The sequence below is a fragment of the Rhinatrema bivittatum genome, chromosome 10 (genome assembly GCF_901001135.1).
Source record: "Rhinatrema bivittatum chromosome 10, aRhiBiv1.1, whole genome shotgun sequence".
NCBI lineage: Eukaryota > Metazoa > Chordata > Amphibia > Gymnophiona > Rhinatrematidae > Rhinatrema > Rhinatrema bivittatum.
In genome coordinates, this window is record NC_042624.1 from 18484967 (window position 1) to 18511790 (window position 26824).

The 26824-nt window shown below is 41.7% G+C and overlaps 1 protein-coding gene across 1 annotated transcript in view; it reads left to right on the top strand.

Moving 5' to 3' along the window:
• Positions 1-24261, top strand: part of RGS5 (regulator of G protein signaling 5) — a 270300-nt gene extending 246039 nt beyond the window's left edge. Inside the window, exon 5 of the mRNA XM_029617532.1 lies at positions 16495-24261. Within this exon, the coding sequence (XP_029473392.1) occupies positions 16495-16656 (162 nt within the window). The 3' untranslated portion in view covers positions 16657-24261. The remainder of the gene's footprint in view (positions 1-16494) is intronic.
• Positions 24262-26824: the final 2563 nt, after the last annotated feature.

Sequence of the window (26824 nt, forward strand, 5' to 3'; positions counted from 1 at the left end):
TAATTTTAAATTTTTTTTTAAATTTTTTTTTTAACTTTTGGGACCTCCGATTTAATATCGCCATGCTATGTAAAAAGTGAGGCGCATAGCTTTCTAATTCCTTGTTTAAACGGAAGTCATGCATCCAAGCTTGCTATGGGTATAATTTCAGTAAATAGATAAAGAACAGTTTATTTAATGTGCTGAGGAGGTAATGCAACACACTTAATTGACAGCAATATTGTGGCTACCAGTAAAAAGTGAAAGGCATAGTTTATGGTCTTGAACTTTAAATATTTAATGGATCTCATTAGTTAGAGTTTAATCAAGCAAGGGTTTCAGAATTAACAATTAGATATACATTTTTATTTTCAAACATTGGAAGTTCACATATGATTATGCTGTATTTAGCAAGCTGCTGATTAATAACAGTTGAAGTCTTGAGACACTTTTGGCAAATCGACATATAAAGGTCAGACAAATATCTGCTTAAAAAGATTGGTTTGCAAAACCTTTTATACAATAATAACCAGATACAGACATTAATACTAATATTTTGTATAATATCTAATTTTTCCAGTAGCATCAACAATAAGAGATTAAGTTCTCTTCACTAAATACAGTCCATAGTATCAATGCAAAATAGTTATGCACCCTAATTTTCCCTGAAGAAGCCTGAATGGTGAAACAGAGGTCTTTGTAGGGACACAGAAATAGTAGTGGAACCTATGTGAAGTGATAAAGATATGCACGGGACTCTACACAACATTCCTGTGAAACAATTACAAAGTATCCTTTCTTGTGGACTGTGGTTCAACTGTATCTCCTTTTTAATGAAGATGTCTTTCATGTGACTCATTTGCAATTCACAAAGTATCTTTCTTGAAGTTCAATTCTATTGCAAGGACTCTGTATATATAGTGGCAATGTTTTATATTGATATATGTTTTAAACTTTTTATTTATAATTTTCATATATAACATAAGAATAATCTTATAACAGAATAATCTTATAACAGAAAAAGAAATTGAGACTCAGAACATAGAAATTGGAAGAAATATTCAAACAAACTTATACAGCGCCAATCTGAATAGTCAGAAACCTAAGTCTCCCGGGAGAGGCATCCAGAGGTCACCGCAAGCGATCCAGGGATTGAATTCCACAGCCCCAGCTTCCAGAGGCCCCGCACCCTTTGCAGTAGAAGAGGACTGGAAGCGCACGCTGTTAGGCGCACAAATCTCAAACCCTTCAATTAACTGAGGGAACATTAATTTAACGGTGGTTAAAGAGGATTGGTAAGTATTGATTTGGGAAATCTTTGGACTTATAAAAGTTTGGTGAAAGGTGAAATAGAGGGATATATTCTTCAGAGTTTGTGTGTGTCTGAGGTAATAAGCAAGCCAGAGATAGTTAATTCTAGTGTCTGTCTTTCCCACCCACTCAACCCTTGATTTTTAGGCAAGAGACACTTTCTCTTAAAAATCAATCAGGGTCTTATATAAATCATACTATTGTACCAGCCCTTATTAAAAGTTTAATAATCCCCTTGTAGGACACTAGCTGATTAATTAGTAAATTCACCTGTAAATTTAAAGTACTCTAATTCCAACTCCCTTACGGGCGGATTTTAAAAGCCCTGCTCGCATAAATCCGCCCGGATTTACGCGAGCAGGACCTTGCATGCTGGCGCGCCTATTTTGCATAGGCCGCTGCCGCGCGCAGAGCCCCGGGACGCGCGTAGGTCCCGGGGTTTTCTGAAGGGGGCGTGTCAGGGGCGTGTCAGGGGCGGGGGCCGAATGACGTGGCGTTTTGGGGGCGGGACGTGGCGTTTCAGGGGCGGGCCCGGGGGCGTGGTTTCGGCCCGGGGCATTCCGGGGGCATGGCCTCACCCTCCGGAACTGCCCCCGGGTCGGGTCTCGGCATGCCAGCAGCCCGCTGGCGCGCGTGGATTTATGTCTCCCTCCGGGAGGCGTAAATCCATGGATAAAGGTAGGGGGGGTTTAGATAGGGCCGGGGGGGGGTGGGTTAGGTAGGGGAAGGGAGGGGAAGGGGAGGGGAGGGTGAAAGAAAGTTCCCTCCAAGGCCGCTCCGATTTCGGAGCGGCCTCGGAGGGAACGGAGGGAGACTGCGCGGCTCGGCGTGCACCGGCTGCCCAAAATCAGCAGCCTTGCGTGCGCCGATCCAGGATTTTATAAGATACGCGCGGCTTACGCGCGTATCTTATAAAATCCAGTGTACTTTTGTTTGCGCCTGGTGCGCCAACAAAAGTACACGAATGTGCTTTTTTTTAAAATCTACCCCTTAGTGTCCTAAACTTAAATAGCAGATTAATTAGTAAATACTCCTCTAAATTTAAAGTACTCTAATTCCAACTCCCTTAGTATTCTAAACTTAACTAGGAACTCAATAAAACTAAGATGAAGGCAGCAGTCCAGCAGAAAGAGGGGGGCTTTCCAGTCTTTTGCATTGAGTGTCACATGTATGATTTTTTACCTGCCGGTGAGAGATTGTATGTGTGCACTCGGTGCAAAGAGCTCCTGGCGCTCAGGGAACGAGTTCAATCTCTGGAGGCTAGAGCAGAAGACTTGAAGGAGCTGAGGCAGACAGAGAGATACATTGATGAGAACTTCAGGGACATAGTAGGCAAGTCCCAAATCCAGTCTTGCAGCCCCAGTGCTGCCTTGGATCAGAAAGGTCTCCCAGTAGGAGAACATCACCCGGTGCAGCAGGAAGTGATCCTGTAGCAAGGACCTGCTCTCCAGGTGATGTATTGTCCTCTCACACTGAGGAAAATTCTCCCAGGGCTACTGCCCAGGAGGGAAGGGTTAGGCCGGCCATCATAGTTGGTGATTCAATTATTAGAAATGTAGATAGCAGGGTGGCTGGTGGACATGAGGACCACCTGGTAACTTGCCTGCCTGGTGCGAAGGTGGCAGACCTCACACGTTACCTACATAGGATTATAGGTAGTGCTGGGGAGGAGCCGGCTGTCATGGTACATGTGGGCACCAACATCATAGGAAAAAGTGGGAGAGAGGTTCTGGAAGCCAAATTTAGGATTTTAGGTAGAAAGCTGAAATTCAGAACCTCCAGGGTGGCATTTTCTGAAATACTTCCTATTCCACGTGCAGGTCCCCAGAGGCAGGCAGAGCTCCACAGTTTCAATGCATGGATGAGACGATGGTGCAGGGAAGAGGGATTCAGTTTTGTAAGGAACTGGGGAAACATTTGGGGAAGGGGGAGACTTTTCCGAAAGGATGGGCTCCACCTTAACCAAAGTGGAACCAAGCTGCTGGCACTAACTTTCAAAAAGGAGGTAGAACACCTTTTAAATCAGAACAAGGGGGAAAACCGACAGTCACTCAGCAGTGCATGGTTTGGAGAAATGTATCTTTGAAGGATACTAATGAAACAGGGGAGTTAGGGCATCCCAACAGAGAGGTTCCAATAAAAGAAAACGGAGCCCATGTGCCTATATGTAAAAAAATCACCAAAGCTAATGATTTCCAAACTTTCCCTAACAACTGAACAGCAGGTTATTAATACCCACAAAAAACACACTTTGAAATGTCTGTATGCCAATGCCAGAAGTCTAAGAATTAAGATGGGAGAGTTAGAGTGTATAGCAGTACTTGATGAGATTGACATAATTGGCATCACAGAGGCATGGTGGAAGGAGGATAACCAATGGGACAGTGCTATATCAGGTTACAAATTATATCGCAATGATAGGGAGGATCAACTTGGTGGGGGTGTGGCACTTTATGTCTGGGAGGGTATAGAGTCCAACAGGATAAAGATCATACAAGAGACTAAATGCTCAGTAGAATCTATATGGGTAGAAATCCCATGTGTGTTGGGTAAGAGTATAGTGATAGGAGTATACTACCATCCACTTGGACAAAATGGTCAGGCAGATGATGAAATGCTAAGAGAAATCAAGGAAGCTAACCAATTTTGCAGTGCAATAATAATGGGAGATTTCAATTACTCCAATATTGACTGGGTAAATGCAACATCAGGACTTGCTAGAGACATAAAATTCCTGGATGTAATAAATGACTGCTTCATGGAGCAATTGGTTCAGGAACCAACAAGAGAGGGAGCTATTTTAGATTTAATTCTTAGTGGAATGCAGGATTTGGTGAGAGAGGTAACAGTGGTGAGACCATTTGGCAACAGTGATCATAACATGATCAAATTTAAACAAATAACTGGAAGGGGGACAATAAGTAAATCTACAGCTCTAAGATTAAACTTTCAAAAGGGAAACTTTGATAACATGAGGAAAATAGTTAGAAACAAACTGGAATGTGCAGCTGCAAAGGTTAAAAGTGTTCAGCAGGCATGGCCATTGTTTGAAAATACAATCCTAGAGGCGTAGTCCAGATATATTCCTTGCATTAAGAAAGGTGGAAGGAAGGCAAAATGATTACCATCATGGTTAAAAGATGAGGTGAAAGAGTCTATTTTAACCAAAAAAACATCCTTCAAAATTGGAAGAAGGATCCATCTGAAGAAAATAGGATAAAACTTAAGCATTGTCAAGTTAAGGGTAAAGCACTGATAAGACAGGCAAAGGGAGAATTTGAAATGAAGTTGGCCATAGAGGCAAAAACTCATAATAAAATTTTTTTAAAATATATCCGAAGCAAAAATCCTGTGAGGGAGTTGGTTGGACCATTAGATGACCGAGGGGTTAAAGGGGCTCTTAAGGAAGATAAGGCCATTGCAGAAAGACTAACTGAATTCTTTGCTTCCATGTTTACTAATGAGGATATTGTGGAGATATCAGTTCCGGAGATGGTTTTCAAGGGTGATGAGTCAGATGAACTAAACCAAATCACTGTGAACCGTGAAGATGTAGTAGGCCAGATTGACAAACTAAAGAGTAGCAAATCATCTGGACTGGATGGTATGCATCCTAGGGTACTAAAAGAACTAAAACATGAATTTTCTGATATATTAGTTAAAATTTGTAACCTATCATTAAAATCATCCATTGTACCTGAAGACTGGAGGGTGGCCAGTGTAACCCCAATATTTAAAAAAGGGCTCCAGGGGTGATCCGGGTAACTATAGACCAGTTAGTCTGACTTCACTGCCGGGAAAAATAGTGGAAACTATTCTAAAGATCAAAATCGTAGAGCATATAGAAAGACATGGTTTAATGGAACACAGTCAACAGGGATTTACCCAAGGGAAGTCTTGCCTAACAAATCTGCTTCATTTTTTTTGAAGGGGTTAAAAAACATGTGGATAAAGGTGAACTGGTAGATGTAGTGTATTTGAATTTTCAGAAGGCGTTTGACAAAGTCCCTCATGAGAGGCTTCTAAGAAAACTAAAAAGTCATGGGATAGGAGGCAATGTCTTTTCTTGGATTACAAATGGTTAAAAGACAGGAAACAGAGAGTAAGATTAAATGGTCAATTTTCTCAGTGGAAAAGGGTAAACAGTGGAGTGCCTCAGGGATCTGTACTCGGACCAGTGCTTTTAAATATATATATGTCTGGAAAGGAATACGACGAGTTAGGTTATCAAATTTGCGGACGATACAAAATTATTCAGAGTAGTTAAATCACATGTGGATTTTGATACATTACAGGAGGACCTTGCAAGACTGGAAGATTAGGCATCCAAATGGCAGATAAACCTTTATGTGGACAAGTTCAAGGTGTTTCACATAGGGAAAAATAACCCTTGCTATAGTTAGATGTTAGGTTCCATATTAGGAACTACCACTCAGGAAAAAGATCTAGACATCATAGTGGATAATACTTAGAAATCATTGGCTCAGTGTGCTGCAGCAGTCATAAAAGCAAACAGAATGTTAGAAATTATTCGGAAGGGAATGGTTAATAAAACAGAATGCTTTTGTATCGCTCCATGGTGAGACCGCACCTTGAATACTGTGTACAATTCTGGTCACCACATCTCAAAAAAGATATAGTTGCAATGGAGAAGATTCAGAGAAGGGCAACCAAAATGATAAAGGGGATGGAACAGCTCGCCTATGAGGAAAGGCTGAAGAGGTTAGGGCTGTTCAGCTTGGAGAAGAGACGGCTGAGGGGGGATATGATAGAGGTCTTTAAGATCATGAGAGGATTGAACGAGTAGATATGAATCATTTATTCACACTTTCAGATAATAGAAGGACTAAGGGGCATTCCAAGAAGTTAGCAAGTAGCACATGTAAGACTAATCAGAGAAAATATTTTTTTTTCACTCAACGCACAATTAAGCTCTTGAATTTGTTGTCAGAGGATGTGGTTAGTGCAGTTAGTGTAGCTGGGTTCAAAAAAGGTTTGGATAAGTTCTTGGAGGAGAAGTCCATTAACTGCTATTAATCAAGTTTACTTAGGGAATAGCCACTACTATTAATTGCATCAGTAGCATGGGATCTTCTTGGTGTTTGGGTAATTGCCAGGTGCTTGTGGCCTGGTTTGGCCTCTGTTGGAAACAGGATGCTGGGCTTGATAGACCCGTGGTCTGACCCAGCATGGCAATTTCTTATGTTCAATTTCTTATGTCTCAATTAAATCAAAAAGAAAAAAGAGAGGGGACACAAGATCAAAGGAGCAGTTATAAAAGGAAAGAAAGTAAAAAAAAAAGAAAAGAAAAGAAAACTAGCAGAGACTTCCAGCACTAAATTCAGAAAGCCAATCAGAAATAAAAAATCATTCAGAGACAGTGTGGACATCCAGATATGTTCTCAGCAGTGCAGGATCGAAATAGATAAATTTTGAACCTAAATGGGTAAATATACATTTGCAAGGATAATGAAGAATAAATTGAACCCCAATAGAGATAGCCTCTTGATGCATCATAAGAAATGTTTTCCTTCTGTCCTGCTTAACATGGGTAATAACTGGAAAAATTTATACACTTTGACCAAAGAATAAAGATTATCTGTGGCGAAAGAACATTCTCAAAACAAAATCTCATTCCTTTGAAAAAACAAAAAAATGTCCCATGTTTGGTAATAGGTGAGTCAACAGAAGCTTTTAAAAAGTCTGTTAAATTCAGACTAGGATGATGCCTTGAAACATTAGAATCTACATTCGAATTCTTCAAAAAATAAAGTTTAGCAATAATAGGCATAGCACACAGAGCCACAGAGCAAATCAAGTTGGTGGAGGAAAAAGGTGCTGGTATTGTTGCGCTCAGGGGTGGACCCTTGGCCTGGGGCAAGGGTGGAATGGCTCCTGAAAGGGAACAGGAGGTAACTGGCCCCAGGGGGCGGACCACTGAAGGAGACAGAGGCTAGGTAGAGCTTCACCACTCGAAGCCCGAGGTCCCCCCCAGGAGGAGCCCATAGGGACCTGGGCCGCTTGGACTTAGGTGGGCCTCGCAGGGTCTCCTGGGAGATTGATAGTCAGGTGTGCCTACAGACACAGAAGGCGCATGGTCAGGTTCGAGCTGAAGCAGGGAGAACCAGAACAGTGTTGGTGATGACAAGGTGAGGAGCAGAGCCAGAGTCTGGAGGTGTGGTCAAGCAGGAGAAAGGTCGATGTCCATAGGTCAGTCCGGAGAGTAGTCACCGAAGCAAGAGTCAGATACCAGAGGTCAGATGTAGTCAAAGGCAAGCAGAGGTCTAGAGGCAGGTGGCAGACAGACGGGTAGATCAGGAACAGGCTGGGTCATGAGGCAGGCGGCAGACAGACAGGCAGGTCAGGAACAAGCCGAGGTCAGTACCAGAAGCCAGTCTGAGGGTACTACCTAGGAAGGCAGATAGATGAACACAGGAACAGGCAGGACTCAGGAATGAGGATACAGGAACAAGTCAGGAATGGAACTGGAACAGAAGGATCCTGGAACAAGACTAGGAACAAGCAGGAACAAATGTGAAGAGAATCTAGCATACAAGCTGACCCGATTGCCAAGGCAAGGAAGTGAAGTCAGGAACTTCCTTATATCGTGAATCTAACTGCTTTTTTAGATCACCTACCTTCTTGTTTTCTGGGTCCACTGCTTGAACCATGACACTGAGTGAACTTTGCCCACCACTAACCACAACCTGAACCTGTATCCATTGTCCCAACCACTGCTCATACGGACTCTGCTTTCTTCTTTGTGATGCCCTGCAACCTCTTCTATGCGATGGATATTCGCCCCACAGAGTGCCCTCACCTAAGTCCAGCTGGCCCCGGCACCCAAGAGCTCAACCTAAGGAGAATAAGGGCTGGTATTGGTGAAGCTCCAGTTGGGCCTCTGCTCAGCCTGCTCCACCTGCTGATGGTGGGGACCTGCAGGACTCCTCCCTGCAGGTTGAGCCAATACCACCTCGGCCCAAGGGTCCACTTCCGCAACACCAGTGGAGTGGTGCAGACAAAGAAAGCATGGGATAAATACAGGGATATCTAAGGAGGTGATGGGAATTATAATGCTAAATTAATTGGATGGATAGGCAGACTAGATGAGCCATATGGTCTTTTTCTGTTGTCAAGTTTCTGTTTCTATTAAAATGATGGGGGGAGACCGGTTTTGCAGCCCTCCTGATTCAGGCCCAGAACACCTACCGTCAAGGCCCACGTGAGGGGAGGAGCCGGAGCGTACTTTAAAATATGTGCGGCAGCGCTGAGACGCCCGGGAGACCGGTTTTGCAGCCCTCCTGATTCAGGCCCAGAACACCTACCGTCAAGGCCCACTTGAGGGGAGGAGCCGGAGCGCACTTTAAAATCTGTGCGGCGCGCCGCCAAAGCCGTGCACGCCTAAGGGGTGCGCACGGCTTGGTCCAGCTTAGTCCGGATTAGGTCGGATAGGAGGAGGTCAGCCGTCTCTACTTACTGAGACCTTGGCTAAAGACAGCACCGATAAACTTTCTATCTCAGAGCTAGCTTTTGTTTTCTAAATTGATATGCCGGCGAAAAGGAAAGGGAAGGTGAGGGTGTTTCCTTCAGAACCCCTACCTCCCCTCTTACAGCTTGAAATAGACCATTTTATGAAACAGTTGGAAAAAGAGGGACCCAGTGAATCTATTGGAAACCCCCCGGTAGAAGAACGAGAGGCTCCCCAGGATGAGGCTTCCCTTAGCCCTGATTTGCATCCACCTCCAGCCCAACGTGACGCAGACGAAGAAGCAGCGGTGATCCCTACCGAAGTGGTTGGTCAATCGCTAGTCTCTGAAGGAGCTATCTCCGTACTGGATTCGGAGGAAGAGGAGACAGCAGTAGTGTCTGCTAGGGAACAATGAGAGTCTTCCCACTCTGAACAATCGGAGGATGTAAGGCCAAAAACATCCAGACCTGAGACGGTAACATTAGGGGCACTATGGGACTTGGTCAGTGGGTTAAATGTGACTGTCAATAGATTGGAAGTAAAGATTTATACAGTGTCCTCTAATTTATCTCAACAATATTTGGGTATACAGCAGCAAGTGAATGAAATTGATACAAGAATGGATTTAGCTGAAGGGAATATTAAATCTATACAAGCAGTGAATTCAGTTATGTTAAAAGATCAGTCCTCATGTTCTAAGAGATTAGAAATAATAGAAAATAATATTATACAATTAAATGTAAGGGTCATGAATTTTCCAAGAATAGCTGGGGAAATAACTTATGTTTCATTTAAAAGATTTCTAACAGAAGCTCTTGGTTTTTCTGATATTAATATCATTTCTATAAATTCTTGTTTTTTCGTAAAAAAAAGAACTTCTGGTTTAGTAGTTTCTGTCCCAACTAATCTAACAAGCTTTCTAGAAAACTCAGCCATACAGGTGTTAGATAGAGAAACTTTAATTGTGTCATTAATATCAACGGCTGATATAAGCAGTTTAATGAGAGCGTATTTTCAGAAATTTCCTATATCATATCTTGGACAAGATGTTAAGATCTTTCCATACCTACCTCCAATTACACGCGTTAAGCGACGTCAATTTCTTGAACTAAGACAAAGAGTGTTAACTTTAGGTTTCTCTTTTTTGTTAAAGTATCCTTGCCGTTGTATTTTAAAAAGAGGAACTAAATCCTTTGTTTTTACTCAGGTGGATCAGTTAAGCCAATTTGTTGAGTCACGAGTACCTGTAACCTCGTCCCCAGTTGAACCTTGATGTTCAGGAGTTAGAAATAATCTAACTGTATGTGTGCTGATTATTCAATTTAATTTAAAAAAAATTTTTTGCTTTAAGTATTCTTCTCTTGATTTAGCCTAATAGGTCCCAGACTTATTGTGAGTTTTCTTCAATTTAGTAGGTTGGACTTTGTTTTCTTTTTCAACAGTATCAATGATTACAAAAATTGGGATTTATTACCTTAATATGACAATAGCACTGTGTGGGGGTGAGGTGTGGTGTGTGAGTGTGTGTGAAAGGTGTAAGAGGTTGCGCTTGCGCTGACGGCCACCAGATGTTGCTGTTTTGTGTAAGCAATTTTTAAACTTGTATTACCTGTCACAGGTGTGACCTATATGTTTTTTAAGTGTATAAGATCCTTCCCGTATGGGAAGTGAATGTTGTGTGCAAATTTGAATGCATTTGGTTAAGCGGTTGGCGAGATTAGCGACGACGTACAAACTATTTAACATTTTTATTTATATAGATGAACCAAACAAATGATTATGTCCTAAAAAATTAATAAATGAACTGGAACAAAATGTTTGCCTCTGTACATACCTATTGTTTAAACGCATATTGCTGATATTGCTTATCTATAGCTTGATGAGTCTGGTCTAAGACAGGCTTAACTACTTCAGCCTTCCACACTTGGACTGACAAAATCTGGACAAGGGCAAGCTCAGATGCACACTTACTAGGGGCTCCGTTTTCCAAGAGTCTTTTCATCCATTTCAAAATTGCCACCCTCATAGAAACATAGAAACATAGAAATGACGGCAGAAGAAGACCAAATGGCCCATCCAGTCTGCCCAGCAAGCTTCCCTCATTTTTTCTCTCATACTTATCTGTTTCTCTTAGCTCTTGGTTCTAATTCCCTTCCACCCCCGCCATTAATGTAGAGAGCGGTGATGGAGCTGCATCCAAGTGAAATATCTAGCTTGATTAGTTAGTGGTAGTAGGGGTAGTAACCGCCGCAATAAGCAAGCTACACCCATGCTTATTTGTTTTTACCCAGATTATGTTATACAGCCCTTATTGGTTGTTTATCTTCTCCCCTGCCGTTGAAGCAGGGAGCTATGCTGGATATGCGTGAGGTATCAGTTTTTTTCTTCTCCCCTGCCGTTGAAGCAGAGAGCTATGCTGGATATGCATCGAAAGTGAAGTATCAGGCACATTTGGTTTGGGGTAGTAACCGCCGTAACAAGCCAGCTACTCCCCGCTTTGTGAGTGTGAATCCTTTTTTCTTCTCCCCTGCCGTTGAAGTTGTGCTGGATATGCGTGAAGTATCAGTTTTTCTTTTCCCCTGCCGTTGAAGCAGAGAGCTATGCTGGAAATTCGTGATGTATCAGTCTTTCTCCCATGCCGTTGAAGCAGAGAGCCATGCTGGATATGCGTCGAGAGTGAAGTATCAGGTACATTTGGTTTGGGGTAGTAACCGCCGTAACAAGCCAGCTACTCCCCGCTTTGTGAGTGCGAACCCTTTTTTCTTCTCCCCTGCCGTTTAAGCAGAGAGCTCTGCTGGATGTGTGAAGTAACAGTTTTTCTTCTCCCCTGCTGTTGAAGCAGAGAACTATGCTGGATATGCATTGAAAGTGAAGTATAAGAATGGAGTGATCAAGCTAGTTGAAAGGCATCAGGAATAGAGGAAGGTGGAGGTAGTAATTTGGATATTTGGTTTGGGGTAGTAACCGCCGTAACAAGCCAGCTACTCCCGTCTTTGTGAGTGCAAATCCTTTTTTCCACATTTCCTCTTGCTGTTGAAGCTTAGAGTGATGTTGGAGTCACAGTAACCATGTGTATGTTTATTGAATAAGGGTATTGTCTCCAGGCAGTAGCCATCATTCTGGCGAGTCACCTACTCTTCATTGGCGGCCTCTTGACTTTATGGATCCACAGTGTTTATCCCACGCCCCTTTGAAGTCCTTCACAGTTCTGGTCTTCACCACTTCCTCCGGAAGGGCATTCCAGGCATCCACCACCCTCTCCGTGAAGAAATACTTCCTGACATTGGTTCTGAATCTTCCTCCCTGGAGCTTCAAATCGTGACCCCTGGTTCTGCTGATTTTTTTCTTATGGTAAAGGTTTGTCGTTGCCTTTGGATCATTAAAACCTTTCAAGTATCTGAAAGTCTGTATCATATCACCTCTGCTCCTCCTTTCCTCCAGGGTGTACATATTTAGATTCTTCAATCTCTCCTCGTACGTCATGCGATGAAGATCCTCCACCTTCCTGGTTGCCCTTCTCTGTACCGCTTACATCTTGTCTTTGTCTTTTTGTAGATACGGTCTCCAGAACTGAACACAGTACTCCAGGTGAGGCCTCACCAAGGACCTGTACAAGGGAATAATCACTTCCCTTTTCTTACTCGATATTCCTCTCTCTATGCAGCCCAGCATTCTTCTGGCTTTTGCTATCGCCTTGTCGCATTGTTTCGCAGACTTCATATCATTAGACACTATCACCCCAAGGTCCCTCTCCTGCTCCGTGCACGTCAGCCTTCCCCCCCCCCATCGAATACAGTTCATTCGGATTTCCGCTCCCCATATGCATGACTTTGCACTTCTTGGCATTGAATCTCAGCTGCCATATCTTCGACCACTCTTCCAGTTTCCTTAGATCCCGTCTCATTCTCTCCACTCCTTCCGGCGTGTCCACTCTGTTGCAGATCTTAGTGTCATCCGCAAAAAGACAAACCTTACCTTCTATCCCGTCCGCAATGTCGCTCACAAGATATTGAACAGGACCGGTCCCAACACCGATCCTTGCGGTACACCACTTAAAGCCGCTCTCTCTTCAGAGAAGGTTCCGTTTACCATCACACATTGTCTTCTGTCCGTCAACCAATTTGCAATCCAGGTCACCACCTTGTCACTCACTCCCAAGCTTCTCGTTTTATTCACCAGTCTCCTGTGCGGAACCGTATCAAAAGCTTTGCTGAAATCCAAGTATATGACATCGAGCGCTCTTCCTTGATCCAATTCCTTGGTTACCCAGTCAAAAAAGTCAATCAGATTTGTCTGACAGGATCTTCCCCTGGTGAATCCATGTTGCCTCTGGTCCATCAATTCTCCGGACTGTAGATAGTTCACTATTCTCTCTTTCAGCAGAGACTCCATTACTTTTCCCACCACCGAAGTGAGGCTAACCGGCCTGTAGTTGCCAGCCTCCTCCCTGTTCCCACTCTTGTGAAGCGGGACCACCACCGCTCTTCTCCAATCTCTCGGCACCACTCCCGTTTCTAGGGATCTATTGAACAGGTCACACAGCGGACCCGCCAGAACATCTCTGAGCTCCCTCAATATCCTTGGATGAATCCCATCAGGCCCCATGGCTTTGTCCACTTTCAGGTTCTTTAGCTCTTCCCACACATTTTCTACTGTAAAAGGATTTTCATCTATTCCACTTCCCTCCAGTTTCTTGTTGTGTAGAGATGGTCCTTCTCCAGGGTCTTCTTTAGTGAACACAGAGCTGAAGTATTCGTTTAATATTTCTGCCATTTCTTCGTCTGTCTCCACACATTGATCATTACCACCTTTCAATTTCACTATACCACTTTGGACCTTTCTCTTTTTGCTGATGTATCTGAAAAATGTTTTGTCACCATTTTTTATCTCCTTGGCAATCCGCTCTTCTGCTTGATTTTTTGCCAACTTGATTGTTTTCTTCGTCTCCCTCAGTTGATACAAATATTCTTCTTTGTGCTCCTCCCTTTGGGATCCTTTATATTTCTTGAATGCTGTTCTTTTAGCTTTAATTTTGTCAGCCACCTCCTTTGAGAACCAGATAGGTTTCAATTTTCTTTTGCTTTTCTTTATGTTTCTAACATATAGAGCAGTTGCCTTGGTGATTGCTCCTTTTAGATTGGTCCACTGCTGATCCACATCTCTCTCGTTCTCCCATCCTTTAAGTTCTTCCTCCAGGTACTTTCCCATTTCCTCAAAGTCTGTGTTTTTGAACTGTAAAACTCGGGTCTTTGTGGTTCTTTTCCCTATTCTATTAGTGATATTAAACCATACCGTTCGATGATCACTGCTGCTGAGGTGGGCGCCCACCTGGACATCTGAGACATTATCTGCATTATTGAGCAATAAGTCGAGTATAGCACCTTCTCTCGTGGGTTCCAACACCATTTGTTTGAACAAAGATACTTGCATGGCATCCATTATTGCTCTACTATTTTTAGTTTCTGCAGATGGGATTTTCCAGTCTACATCTGGCATATTAAAGTCACCCACGATCACCACTTCTCCCTTCCTGCCTATCTTATGGATGTCTTCAATCAGATCTCTGTCCAGCTTTTCCTTTTGGTTTGGAGGCCTGTACACCACTCCAATATAAATGGACACTCCGTCATCTTTTTTTAGGTCGACCCATAGAGCTTCTTCTTTACCCCAACTTCCTTGTAGCTCAGATGCTTGGATGTTGTTTCTGACATAAAGAGCCACACCTCCCCCTTTTCTATCCTCTCTGTCCTTCCTTAACAAGTTGTAGCCTGGTATTGTTGTATCCCATTCATGAGATTCTGTGAACCATGTTTCTGTGATAGCAACAATGTCCAATTCTGCCTCAGCCATTAGGGCCTGCAGATCTGGGATTTTATTTCCCAAACTATGAGCATTTGTGGTCATAGCCTTCCAGGTACTCTCTTTAAGGTTATTGCTTTTCCTGGACTCCTTATGAGATATTAGTTGAGATTTGTTATTCACTTTACTCTTTCTGTTTGTAGTTGTGCCACTGTTGACAGAGTTATCCATCTCAATTAGATTTTTCTTTTGGTTATGGATCTTGAAATACTGCATGCATTGTGTTTTTTCTCTCTTTTCTGGTAATACTGCAATGTTTTTCTCAAGAACTTCCTCAGTTTTTAATATAGAGAGGGCTTGTTCTTTTTGCATTTGGTACATTGTGTGTCTCCTCATCACAGGTCTAATTCTACCAGAGCCCACTGTAATCCTGGATTGTAAAGAATTTCTTAATGACCTGTTTGAGTGGGAGGGTGTACCTGTTGGCTGCTCATCTGTCAAGAATGGATGACTGTGGGTCCTACCTGAGCCTAATGGATCTCCTTTTCTTGACTCCTGGTTTTTCCGTGATATTGGGGAATTATTATCTGTGTAATGCAATGTGGGTGTAATACTTTTAATTGAAGCTAATTGAGCTTTTATCTCAGTCAGCTCCATTTTCAAGGAAGAGAGTTGTGCACAAATTGGGCAAGCTCTAAGTTTCCAGATGCTTTCCCTTGATGTGCTCTCTGAGGTGAGGCATTCCTGGGCCATGGTTCGGGTAGGGGATGGGGAGAAATAGCACTCATGTTTTACATTTTCATTTTGAAATCTACCTATGTACTTTTCAAGCAAAATTCTCTCTGTTCACAAAGGGGCTGATTTTAAAAGATTTACCCGCATAGGGGGGTTACGCACGCTAGGCCTATTTTATAAAAGCCCGGCAGCACACGTAAAGCCCCGGGACATGTCTAAGTCCAGGGGCTTTACTAAAGGGGTGGTCCGGGAGTGGGGCATGGGTGGGGCATGGGCGGGACAGAGGCCTCTGACACAGTGGCCATTTGCTGCTGTGTCAGAGAACCGCGTGCTGGCAGGCGCAAAAGGTAAGATAAGAAATGAGGGGGTTAGAGTAGGGCTGGGGAGAAAGATTAGGGGAAGGGATGGGAAGATCAGTTTAGGGGGCAGGGAACGGGAGAAGGCAGCGCGGCTGGGTGCATGCAAGGTGCACAATTGTGCACTCCATTGTGCGTGCCTATCCCTGATTTTATAACTTGCATGCGCCTGCGTGCACAAGTTATAAAATCGGGCGTACATGTGCACACGCCAGGTAGCACGCACACCTTTTAAAATCTACCCCAAAGCATTTGTGAATGGTCATATGTATTCTGTCCCCATTGTAAGTTTCAAAGTGAATATCTACACGTACTTTCCACTTGAAAATTGCTACAAAGATCATGGTTAAAGGATATGCGAGTAGTAAAAATTGCCATTATAGATTGCAATTAAAAATTTTAAAATCTATGTGCAAGAATCATCAGGTCAAACTGCTTTATTTTTATTAACTCTGTTGTGCACTTATATGAAAGAAATCTGTGACTGAAAGTGAAAAAGAAACCTATCTCCAACACATGAAATTGTACTCTCTACTCTAGAAGAAGAACTCGAGCTACAAAGTTGTACAGAGCTTCTCCTGTTTTATCCCATTACCATCCATGAATCTGAACTTCAAGAATATTATCTATTTATTTATTTTACTAATTTCTATTCCACTTTTCCATTGTTGGATGATTGATTTGCTATCCTGTTTTTAATAGGGAAATTGTTGAAAAACTCAAATCCATTCTGAAAGCCAATGCAAGTGAATAACTCTGAGTTTGCTGAGGAGGAGAAGAGAATCTAGCAGATTTTTAGCAAGGTTTTAACAGATGTTAGTAACAGAAACTTTTCTTTCCCTACAGGTTAATATCGATCATGTCACCAAGGGAGTAACCATGGAGAACCTTGTGGAGCCTTCCATCACAAGCTTTGACCTGGCTCAGAAGAAGATCCATGCCTTGATGGAGAAAGATTCTCTCCCCAGATTTGTACGATCTGAGATGTATCAGGAATTAATCAAGTAGCCATGTGGCAAGGCTGTGCAGGGCATAACCTGGGGCCCTAATCCTATTTTTCTGTAGCGGTGATAAATACATGCTTGATGTTGCTGTGTGATTTACCATATTCTTTAGGATGCTGTGCTGAATTTTCCAAATATCAGCTCCTGTAAAAGAACAGCCTCTTAATATTTTCTCAAAAGACTGCAGGATGTTAAGATTTGTCCTACACACATTAAACATTTTGGAAATTAATCAGTTTAACTAAATTATTTCTGATATATGATTAAAAATCTAGTACAATCCTTATTTGAATTTTCTCACAAGGTATTTCTAACCAGTTTTAAAATGCATTCCATGGTTGTTGGAACTGAAATAATTCAATGTACAGTTGAAAACTGTCACCAATTTGCAATTGATTTTTCAAATTAATTGGATGGGAAAGTTAAATAAGCTTTGTCAGGAATCAGAGCAAAGCTAGTTGATACTGGCTCATGTTTGTGCAGCGCTGCATATGTCATGTAGTGCGATAGAAATGTTAAGTAGTAGTAATAGTAGTGGTACATACCTTGGCAATCTGTGCAAAGAAAATGCATTTCTTATCAGAAAAAATGTTGGAGGCAATTTTCAAAATAATGCAAGTCTTTACAAAGTCCACGGATATTTTAACCCAAAGACTCACACCAGTTCTTAAAGGTGAAGTACATGCCTATTTTCCCTTTGATAATTGCCTTGGGGAAAAAGTAACCACAGAGATTTGTGTCTTCTTTTTCCGAAGATATTTTTTCCCCTTCATACAACATGCCTAGTTATAAAAATGCAAGCCTAGGCATGTTCTAGCCCTGTCCATAGGAATTCTTCTGCTGAATGTGGGTAAAACTTCATACATGGGTAATTTTCAGGTAAATTGCATAAGTGTTTTTTACAAATTGCCTTCCTAATGAGTTGTGTATTCCCTGTACCCATTAGATTATGGAGCTCAAGCATTGGTTAATATTATAAAAAGATCACCTCTACCCAGACACAAGTTATGTCCAATGCTCGATCAGCAGCTGCCTAATTTAACAAATTATGTTCTGGCGTGCTAAGCACCTGTCAACCGTAAAGAGCTGATCAATTTAATTTTTAGAACTGTCAATGATTGCATGGTATCTCACACTGTACCATGGGAGATATCACTCAAAAAATGACCTTACATGCATCAGCTTCCTGCACACACTGATACATATACCTTTTGCTGTCAGTGAGCACAAAACAGCATCATCTAAACCAATGTGGTGGTCCCCTAGCAACAAGATTTTCTGCATTTGTATTAGCTTCTAAATTGTAATAATAATTCTATTCATGTTCCTCCAGAAGCAATGCACAGCCCAAAATAATGCTAGTAAGAGGGTGAAGCAGATTTGTGTCATATTCTGTACTGTGGTATTCATATTGTGTTCCTCTATTCTTTTGTCTGTAGTAGAAGTCTCAAGTTACTATTTCAGAAAAACAATGAAATTGAAATGTAAATTGTGTGCTTAGATTATGTTTCCCTGATAACAGCTTTTACTTATTGTAAGGTTTTGCATAACAGAGTCCTCGGAATGTCACAATATCTGTTCTTTACATGTCATTCTGCCCATAGCCTGCAGAAGATATTGTTCTTTTTCCCATTTACGCACATTGGCAGGAGGCAGAATAACATATTAAATACCTGGTTCAGAGGTGGTTGACAAACATGCTGGATTTTCAAAAGAATGGAAAAGCAAGCCAAGAAGGAGAAAAATAAATGAATCAACAATGTCAAGTCACAAACTTTGGAGGTGAATCTCTGTCCACAACCTGAAGTGTATCCATGAAAAGGCTGTGAAATGGTGTTGTATGCCTTATGGTTCATGGCTGCACTGTTGGCAATGGATTTTATGTGAACTTTTCCAGGTTCTGACTCTGAGAGACCCCAACTTTTCAATAGGAAACCATTTAACACACAAACAGAGATTTCAGATTAAGAAACTGAAAAAATGGTCACAAAAATATAAGATGCTGGCCTTTTATTGACTAACTTGCTACATTTTTTGATTAGCTTTTGGGAGGAAAGGAGGATATTATACAAAAAATCACAGATTACATTACAGTGATGGAGGGTAAAGGGATAATGGTTTAGCAGAGTGATAAGAAGTTAACAGAGACACAGCAGAATTATATCTGCTAATGAGGTAGAAAGCCCATGTCTGTGTTGAATCCCTTTATGTTTATGTCTGATCATTCTGAGGCATCAACTCACTGACAGATATTCCGTAATTTTGCTGTCTCTCTGTCACTTTCTTATAATTCTGCTGACACATTACCTCCTTCCCCCATTATCCTTCATATCACCATCATAATATTATCTGTGCTTCCCTTGCTTGTTCAGGGAACATCATCCTTTGCCTAGGCTGCTCATTTTGTTTTGACCTAATGAGGGGAGTATAATCCTAAATCTATTAAGCTAGTCCAATATAAAGGTTAGCACCTTATATTTATTTTTCTTGACCTTTATTATCATGCATTCAAATGGACTAAAATCGCCACTGTACTGCTTTACACAGATTCACAAAACAAATGTAAAAAGATTTCTAAGATCGTCTAAGCCAAACAAGTTCTGAAGATATTTGATAGTGCTCCCTGGATAGCATGAGGTAATCATTGTATTGATCTCTATAATCTTCTCTGTGCACAGAACGGGTGTAGAATGGAGACTCTTTATGAGATTGTAGCCAGTGCTATAAGTTGGCCTGTTGGAGAGTGGCAGTTTGGGATGGATACCGAACTGTAAGATTGAGTTTTGCATGAAGAATCTTTTTTAAACCAGAAATAAGCTCTGTTTTACGATCATGTTTATTGCAAGAGTTTTCCCATACAAATCAGAATATCCTCCCACAACTTTTCCACTGAAACAAAAGGCAGTAGCTGAGAGGCAAGCACAACAATTACAATACATATTTTAGACACCTGAGGCACCTCAAGTTAATTCCATGGCCTTTAATTTTTGGCTGGATTGTACTCTTAAGAATTTTTGCTGTGCACCTTAATGTTGAAAAAAACTCAGTTAGTGATCCAAAATAGAAGTGACTGAAGTAGAATAGAATTCTGATGGCTCCTTGCTTATAACCATTGACTCAGTAAGAAACACATGCCCCACCTCATCTGCCAAGTTACCTCTTCTGCTGGGTAACTACAGAACCTAATCAGCCTCTATCTCCTGCTCTCACCCTAACCATCACCCTCTATATGTATTTCAAGATTGCTTAAACTGTATAGCAGTTTTTGTTGTTCAAAATTTGTGTTAAATTGTACTAAATTTCTACATTTTTTCATACTCTGGAACTATTTTACTGATGATAAGTTTTAGGATTCCGTTAGCAGCCTTCGCTTTCAGGATCATACTGCTAGCAATGACTTAGAGCTCTCAACCGTTATTGAATGGCCACATTGCTCACGCATACCTTTGCCAAGCTCATGCCCTTCTTTCCTTTTAACAAGGTGATTGCTCAGTTTCAGTAATCAAAAAAGACTTTACTCAAACTAATTACAGCAGAAAGTCAATGCCGTTGGGCATGAATAACTTCCATAGGTTTTAAATAGCTTCCTGACTATCCACTTATGTTTATTGATAAGCCCATGCCAGTTGAAAGCATTGAAAATGATTTGAAATAGACTTAGACTTTATTGAATAAATATCTACTACAGGGATTAATAAACATTTTCTGTTTTTATCAATTATTTTGTGTATTCTCTATGCTATGTATAATTATATTATGAGCATTATTATTTAGTACCATTCACAGAATATCTAATATACACACACCAGTATTGGCTTTTCAGGAGTCCTTGAAGGGAAAAAACATATTGAATGCATTTTTTATTGAAAACAAAGCATTTGAAAGGCATTTGATAAAACTCATCCATACATGCTGTACTTTCATTGACCTGGCACAATATATGTTATTTAGCTCCTCTTTTTCTGAATCCAGCTATATTACTCAGGTATTTCATACAAATTAAATATTGTCTGCTTTAAACATGAAAAAAAGTGATTTCTTCCTAAAATCAGGCTCTCTCTTTTTCTTAATTCTTGACATTATTTTGGAGACTTTTGCTTTTCTGTGCTTTATCTCTTTAAAAAATTGCTTCTGTGATACATTTGCCTTTCTATCTGTTTACACATTATTTCCTGACCTACATAACCTACAGCAACTGAATTTTCAGAATAGGTATCCAGGATCTATGTAAAACTAGAAACCAAAATAAACTTACGGCTCTATCCCAAAATAGAAAACTTGTGAATTTATCCTAAAATTGAAAAAATCCAAAAGTGCTCCTACGAATTCCTCTCCATTCAATATTTTTCTCACTTGTTTTCCTTCCCAGAGGGAAAGGAGCCCCTTGAAGTAGCAGCATTGGCTAAAGTCCTCCAGCTAGTAATTTCCTAACCTTCTGCTTCCCCTTTGCATTCCTTTGGTGTTTGTCAGGCTCACCTTCTTGTACTGCATGCACATTAAGGAAAGGGTGGGGACCTGTTCACACCCTAACACTGAGCCTTCACACCTGTCATCACACCTGTCAGTGTGATTTTGAGGAAGCTTCTTCTCTTCACATGCCTCTGCCCCTGCTATGCTTTACCAGGGTAATTTTATAACACCCCCCCCCCCCTTCAGCCTCAGTTTTCCAAGTGGACTTATGCGCTGAGAATATTTGTGAATTTGCTTGGTGTAACTTTGTGCATGTCGATTTGTGCGCATACTTTCAAACATCAAGGGGAAATCTTTCCCAGCACAGTTGTACCCTGGAATGCCTGCTTCCACTACTGGTTAAAGCACTTTTCCATGCAGAGTCCACTGGTTGTTCTTCTAAGTAGAAAGTGCTTTGAAAATTGATCCCTGTGTAGGCAACTTTCATAAGTTTTCATGGCTTTGGAAAATTGTCCTAGCCATGCGGGTAAAAGTATGGTATGTGCAGCAAAAGGAGTGGAGAAAGTGGGATATTTTTTTTTGCACCTGCAAAGCATGAGGGGTACACAAGTACCCACGTTTCCTACTAGACCCTGACTTTTACATACCCATTCTGTGGTGTTTCCTTTGGAAATTCACAAGTGTCTTGTGTTGGCTAAATATTACCCTACATCTAGCAGTATGACACGACATTAGGTTCAGGTGGAGATGCACTCTTCAGCTCTCTGTGCTATAGTCATGCTTTACGTGTGTTAGTGGGATGCCTGCATGGGGCTCTGATGAAGATCCACTCTTCAGATCTCTGTGCTATAGTCAAGCTTTAAGTGTGTTAGTGGGATTCCTGCTTGGGGCCCTGATGAAGATCCGCTCTTCAGCTGTCACCATGCTGTATTCATACTTTATGTGTATCAGTGTGATACCTGAATGGGACCTGATGAAGATCCACTCTACAGCTGGCAGTGCTGTATTTATATTTCATATGCATCAATGTAATGCCCGAACGAGACACGAATGAAGATCTGCTCTTCAGCTGTCTGTGCTCTGTTGTGTGTTATGGGGGTAATTTTATGCCTGCATAAATTTGCATGCAGAAGCTATACCAATTTTCAAAGCAAACAACATGCATGAGTTCACCGCCAACACCACCATACAATTACATCTGTTGTTTGGTGCAGGGAGTTTATATGCATACTTTTTAAAATCTTTATTAAAACCCCACCCGAATGCCTTTCCCAAAGTACATACATACCAGTCTTATGCTCATCCTTTAACCTGCATATTGCGCAGAGAATTTACGCAAGATCATTTCCGTGGAAATGCCTTTAGAAATTACCCCCCTGGGTCTCTCACAGCAGTGCCCAGATTTCCTTTCAGTTCTTAATGGTAAATGTGGCTTCACGGGGATGAAATAAATATCAGAACACAGATGGGAATCTTACTAATTCTGCTTGAATTTCCAACTGAATTCTCATGTTAGTTTTCTTCCATTAGGTATTATGCAACCTGTTATTTCTGAAAGTGCTAAAGCAAGAATGGTTTAATATGTTTGGATGATGAGATATGTAGGCATGCTTCACTGAGCATATGACATCCACATCCATAATTAAAGTATAAAAGTATTGTAGATGGTAAAGGTTGGAGGGGATGTGTCCCTTTATGCGTGTTCTGGAGGAAACTTTGAACCAGTCAGAAGCTACAGAGGAAGCAGCTGTGAGAAAGTTTTTCTATTAGTTGAACATGATCCCACTCTCCCTAACATGAATTACAAGGAAAATTAGAGCTTAACATCCAAGCATATTTAATGTATTCATTCCTTTGAAAAAATTTGAAGTGAGAAGTGGTGAATGCATTTTAACTTTGCTAAAATAAGTTCTGCTTTCCCTTGCCATTAAACCATTAAAGTGTGAGTAAACTTCTGAGAAAGTGTCACTCAAGTGGTGCTGATCCTCCCTTGCACTTGTTAAATATAAGTCCTGTGCTTGATGATATTTCATGTCTATTTGATTTTTTAACTTTTTGATGCTTGAACTTAAGTTTATGAATAAGAAAAATGCATGGGAGCTCTCAAATCAGAACCAGCAGGCTTTCAAACAATTTATTTCTAATCAGAGTTAATATTACACATATATCAATTAACAATACAAAAAAAAAAGTTAAGCTAACATTCTTTCTTACTTCATGGGAGCAGGCTGGATCTTGTCTTCTAATAAATACCATCTCGAAAAAGGATTTGGGAAGCCAAGCGTTAACAGATAATTCATGAGGGGTGCTGCGCGATTGTAAGACATTTGTTCTCCTGAATATCCAGAAAAGTACTCTAATATGCTAGCCCAGACTTTCTATTACTTGTATGAAAATTTGATTAAAGTCTCAATATGTCCCTTACTACAGGAGAAATTATGGTCAAACCAACTTTTTTCCTGGTTGTAAGGGTGATGTCAGAAACCTTATACTATAATTAACTGAAATTCTAGTGGTTACTGTAGGAATTTTTGTGCCATAGTAAATGCCTGAAATTCTGTACTAGTAATGTTAGACATTGAAATCAAATATTGATTACATTTGTGCAAATATATTATATGGTAACACACTAGAATAAAAATGATCATTTTTCTGTAATTTTTTTCTTTTGTCTAGAGATGTGAGGCACATCTGAGAGAACTAAGTAAACTGGTGCGGCCAACAAACCTATACCTTGCGAGTCTTATTGTCATGACAAATTGTTTCCTGCTTCTTTCATATGCTGTTCCTCACACCCAAGATTTTTAACTGGATTCAGCTTAGATTTTATATGTTACAATATTTTAGTATGTACTACTAATACAAAGTTCAACTGTCTTGTGATATCAGGAAGTAATGGTGAAATGTCCACTGCTTTTGTCCAGTCCCTGGGGTTTGTGTTGTCACATGATCTAAACACATCTGCGATATTAAGGTCACTTTCTGGAAAATGCCAGTCTTGAGTAAGAGATACATGTGATCAGGTTGTCACATTTTATCTTCATGTGTATTCTGCACCATGTATACCTTGTCTTGGTATGCTAAATAGAGCAGGCAGAAGTGTGATAGGCTCCTGAAGTATTAATGCTGGTATTTAATGGAAGTTATATGGTTATGTAATATAATCAATACATAAAAGCATTCATGTTATTACTCTCTATCATTTAGTTATGTATTTATTGTCTTATTATTTATAACTGCTGTCTCGGAATTTCTAGCACTGTGATGAGAGTGCAGGGAATCTTCTGACTGTGCCATAAACCTGGGAGCATAACCAGCAAGAGGCATTATAAAAGTGTTTCCTTGCACATTGGAATAAACACTAATGAAATCAGGCATAGCATATTTGTAATAATAACAATTAAAGCAATATTGTGTAATACTTGCCACCATCAGTTTGTGCCACTTTGTAAAAAATACCCTCTTTGGGATCAATTCACTCCTGACATTTTGAGCCTTCCTTGTTGTAAATAACCACATGCATTTATCAAAAAAAAAAATAGCAACTGTCAGAAAAGAGTTTATTTGATGGATATTCAGAAGTGATAGAGACTAGTTTGGCTCAACCTAAAATATTAATATATTCAAGATGCTCAGAAATGGTAATCACCTCAAACCAGCCTACCTATACTTAATTAGTTTTTCTTTGTATTCAGATTCCTCCAGGAGTAAGTACAGATTGCCTCCCTTTTCACCATGTAGCTTTCATTATCTTCCATGGAAGGAAAATCAGCAATTTTTTTTTCGTTTTCTGCCATGGAAAATCATAAGAGCTGGACCATGCCACTTGGTAGATGATGGTAAAAAGAAAGTTAATTGGTCCATCCACTCTCTCAGTTATTCTGTTCACCAGTTATCCCAGCTTATAAAATATCACTCCAGATCCAGGACAATTTTTGTAATGTTTCTTAGTATTCCACCATCTTAGGAAGATGAGCTTGTAAGTCCCCTTTTTATTACACATCCATTACCTCTCCCTTCCCTTGTCTAATCACAAAGTTGTTGCCTGAACATCTGGCCTTCTAGGTTCCCTGTGTAGCCACTAGGGATGTGCATTAATTTGCAACGTATTGGCAATCTGCAACGTATGCGTCCCTATCCGTTGTATTCGTGGGTTTGCAAAACGGATCACAATCCACCACGAATACAACCATATCATTAGTTTCATTCTTTTGGCTCGCAGTGATTTCTTAGCGGCCGTTTGAAATAGGAGATAGCAAAAACCAGTCCTTTCATGTGAGTCATAAGTGACCTCACAGCCCTGTCATAGAGTGGGTCAGACAGGTTGGCAAGGAGACCAGAATGCAATCTATCAGAGCTAAGCATTTTTTGTAATGCAGCCAATCGCCATTCTCACTCAGTGCTCTGTGATGTTGTTCCTGATGACGCAGCACTATTTATACGTGAAGCACGCAGAGTGCCACGCACTTTCTTGGCAGGGATGGTGGGGAGGTGGTCCGGGAGGTAGCTGAACTCAGAGCTAGTCTGAGAGTATCAAATCTGTATTCAATTGCTAGCTACTTCGATAGAAAAAGATATTTGTTCGATTTGGCTGCAGTGCCAGCTAGCCCTATTTTTTTTAACCGCACTTTTTTAAATTGATCTGAGACGGTCTCTCTGTCAGTGCCACTGAGAGAAGCTGCTATCACTATCAGTGGCATTTTTGCATGGTAGTTTTGCAGACTCACGCATATTGGGACAGCGGTGGTCTCGGAAGCCAAATCCCCAGTGGGCCCCTTTTGTAGTTACAACTTTGTTGTGTGCACATACATTACATTAGTGCACACATCAAGGCACTGTGCCCGTGGGCAGCCGGTTTTGCAGACTCACGCATATTGGGACAGTGGTTCTCTCTGAAGGCAAATCCCCAGTGGGCCGCTTTTGTAGTTACAACTTTGTTGTGTGCACATACATTACATTAGTGCACACATCAAGGCACTGTGCCTGTGGGCAGCCAGTTTTGCAGACTCATGCATATTGGGACAGCGGTGGTCTCTGAAGGCAAATCCCCATTGGGCCTATTTTGTAGTTACAACTTTGTTGTGTGCACATATATTACATTAGGGGTAGATTTTAAGAGGCGCGCGAACAGCCTACTTTTGCTTGCGCATCAGACTCAAGCAAAAGTACGCTGGATTTTAGTAGATACGTGCGGAGCCGCGCGTATCCACTAAAATCCTGGATCGGCGCGCGCAAGGCTATCGATTTTGTATAGCCTGCGCGCGCCGAGCCGCGCTGCCTCCCCCCGTTCCCTCCAAGGCCGCTCCGAAATCGGAGGGGCCTCGGAGGGAACTTTCCTTTGCCCTCCCCTCACCTTACCCTCCCTTCCCCTACCTAACCCACCCACCCGGCCCTGTCTACACCCCCCCCTTACCTTTGTCGGGGGATTTACGCCTCCCGGAGGGAGACGTAAATCCCCGCGCGCCAGCGGGCCTGCTGCGCGCCGGGCCGCGACCTGGGGGCGGGTACGGAGGGCGCGGCCACGCCCCCGGGCCGTAGCCACGCCCCGTACCCGCCCCCAAAACGCGGCCGACACGCCCCCGAAACGCCGCGTCGACCGGGCCCGCCCCCCGACACGCCCCCGACACACACCCCTCCGAAAACCCCGGGACGTACGCGAGTCCCGGGGTCTGCGCGCGCCGGTAGGCCTATGTAAAATAGGCTTACCGGCGCGCAGGGCCCTGCTCGCCTAAATCCGCCTGGTTTTGGGCGGATTTAGGCGA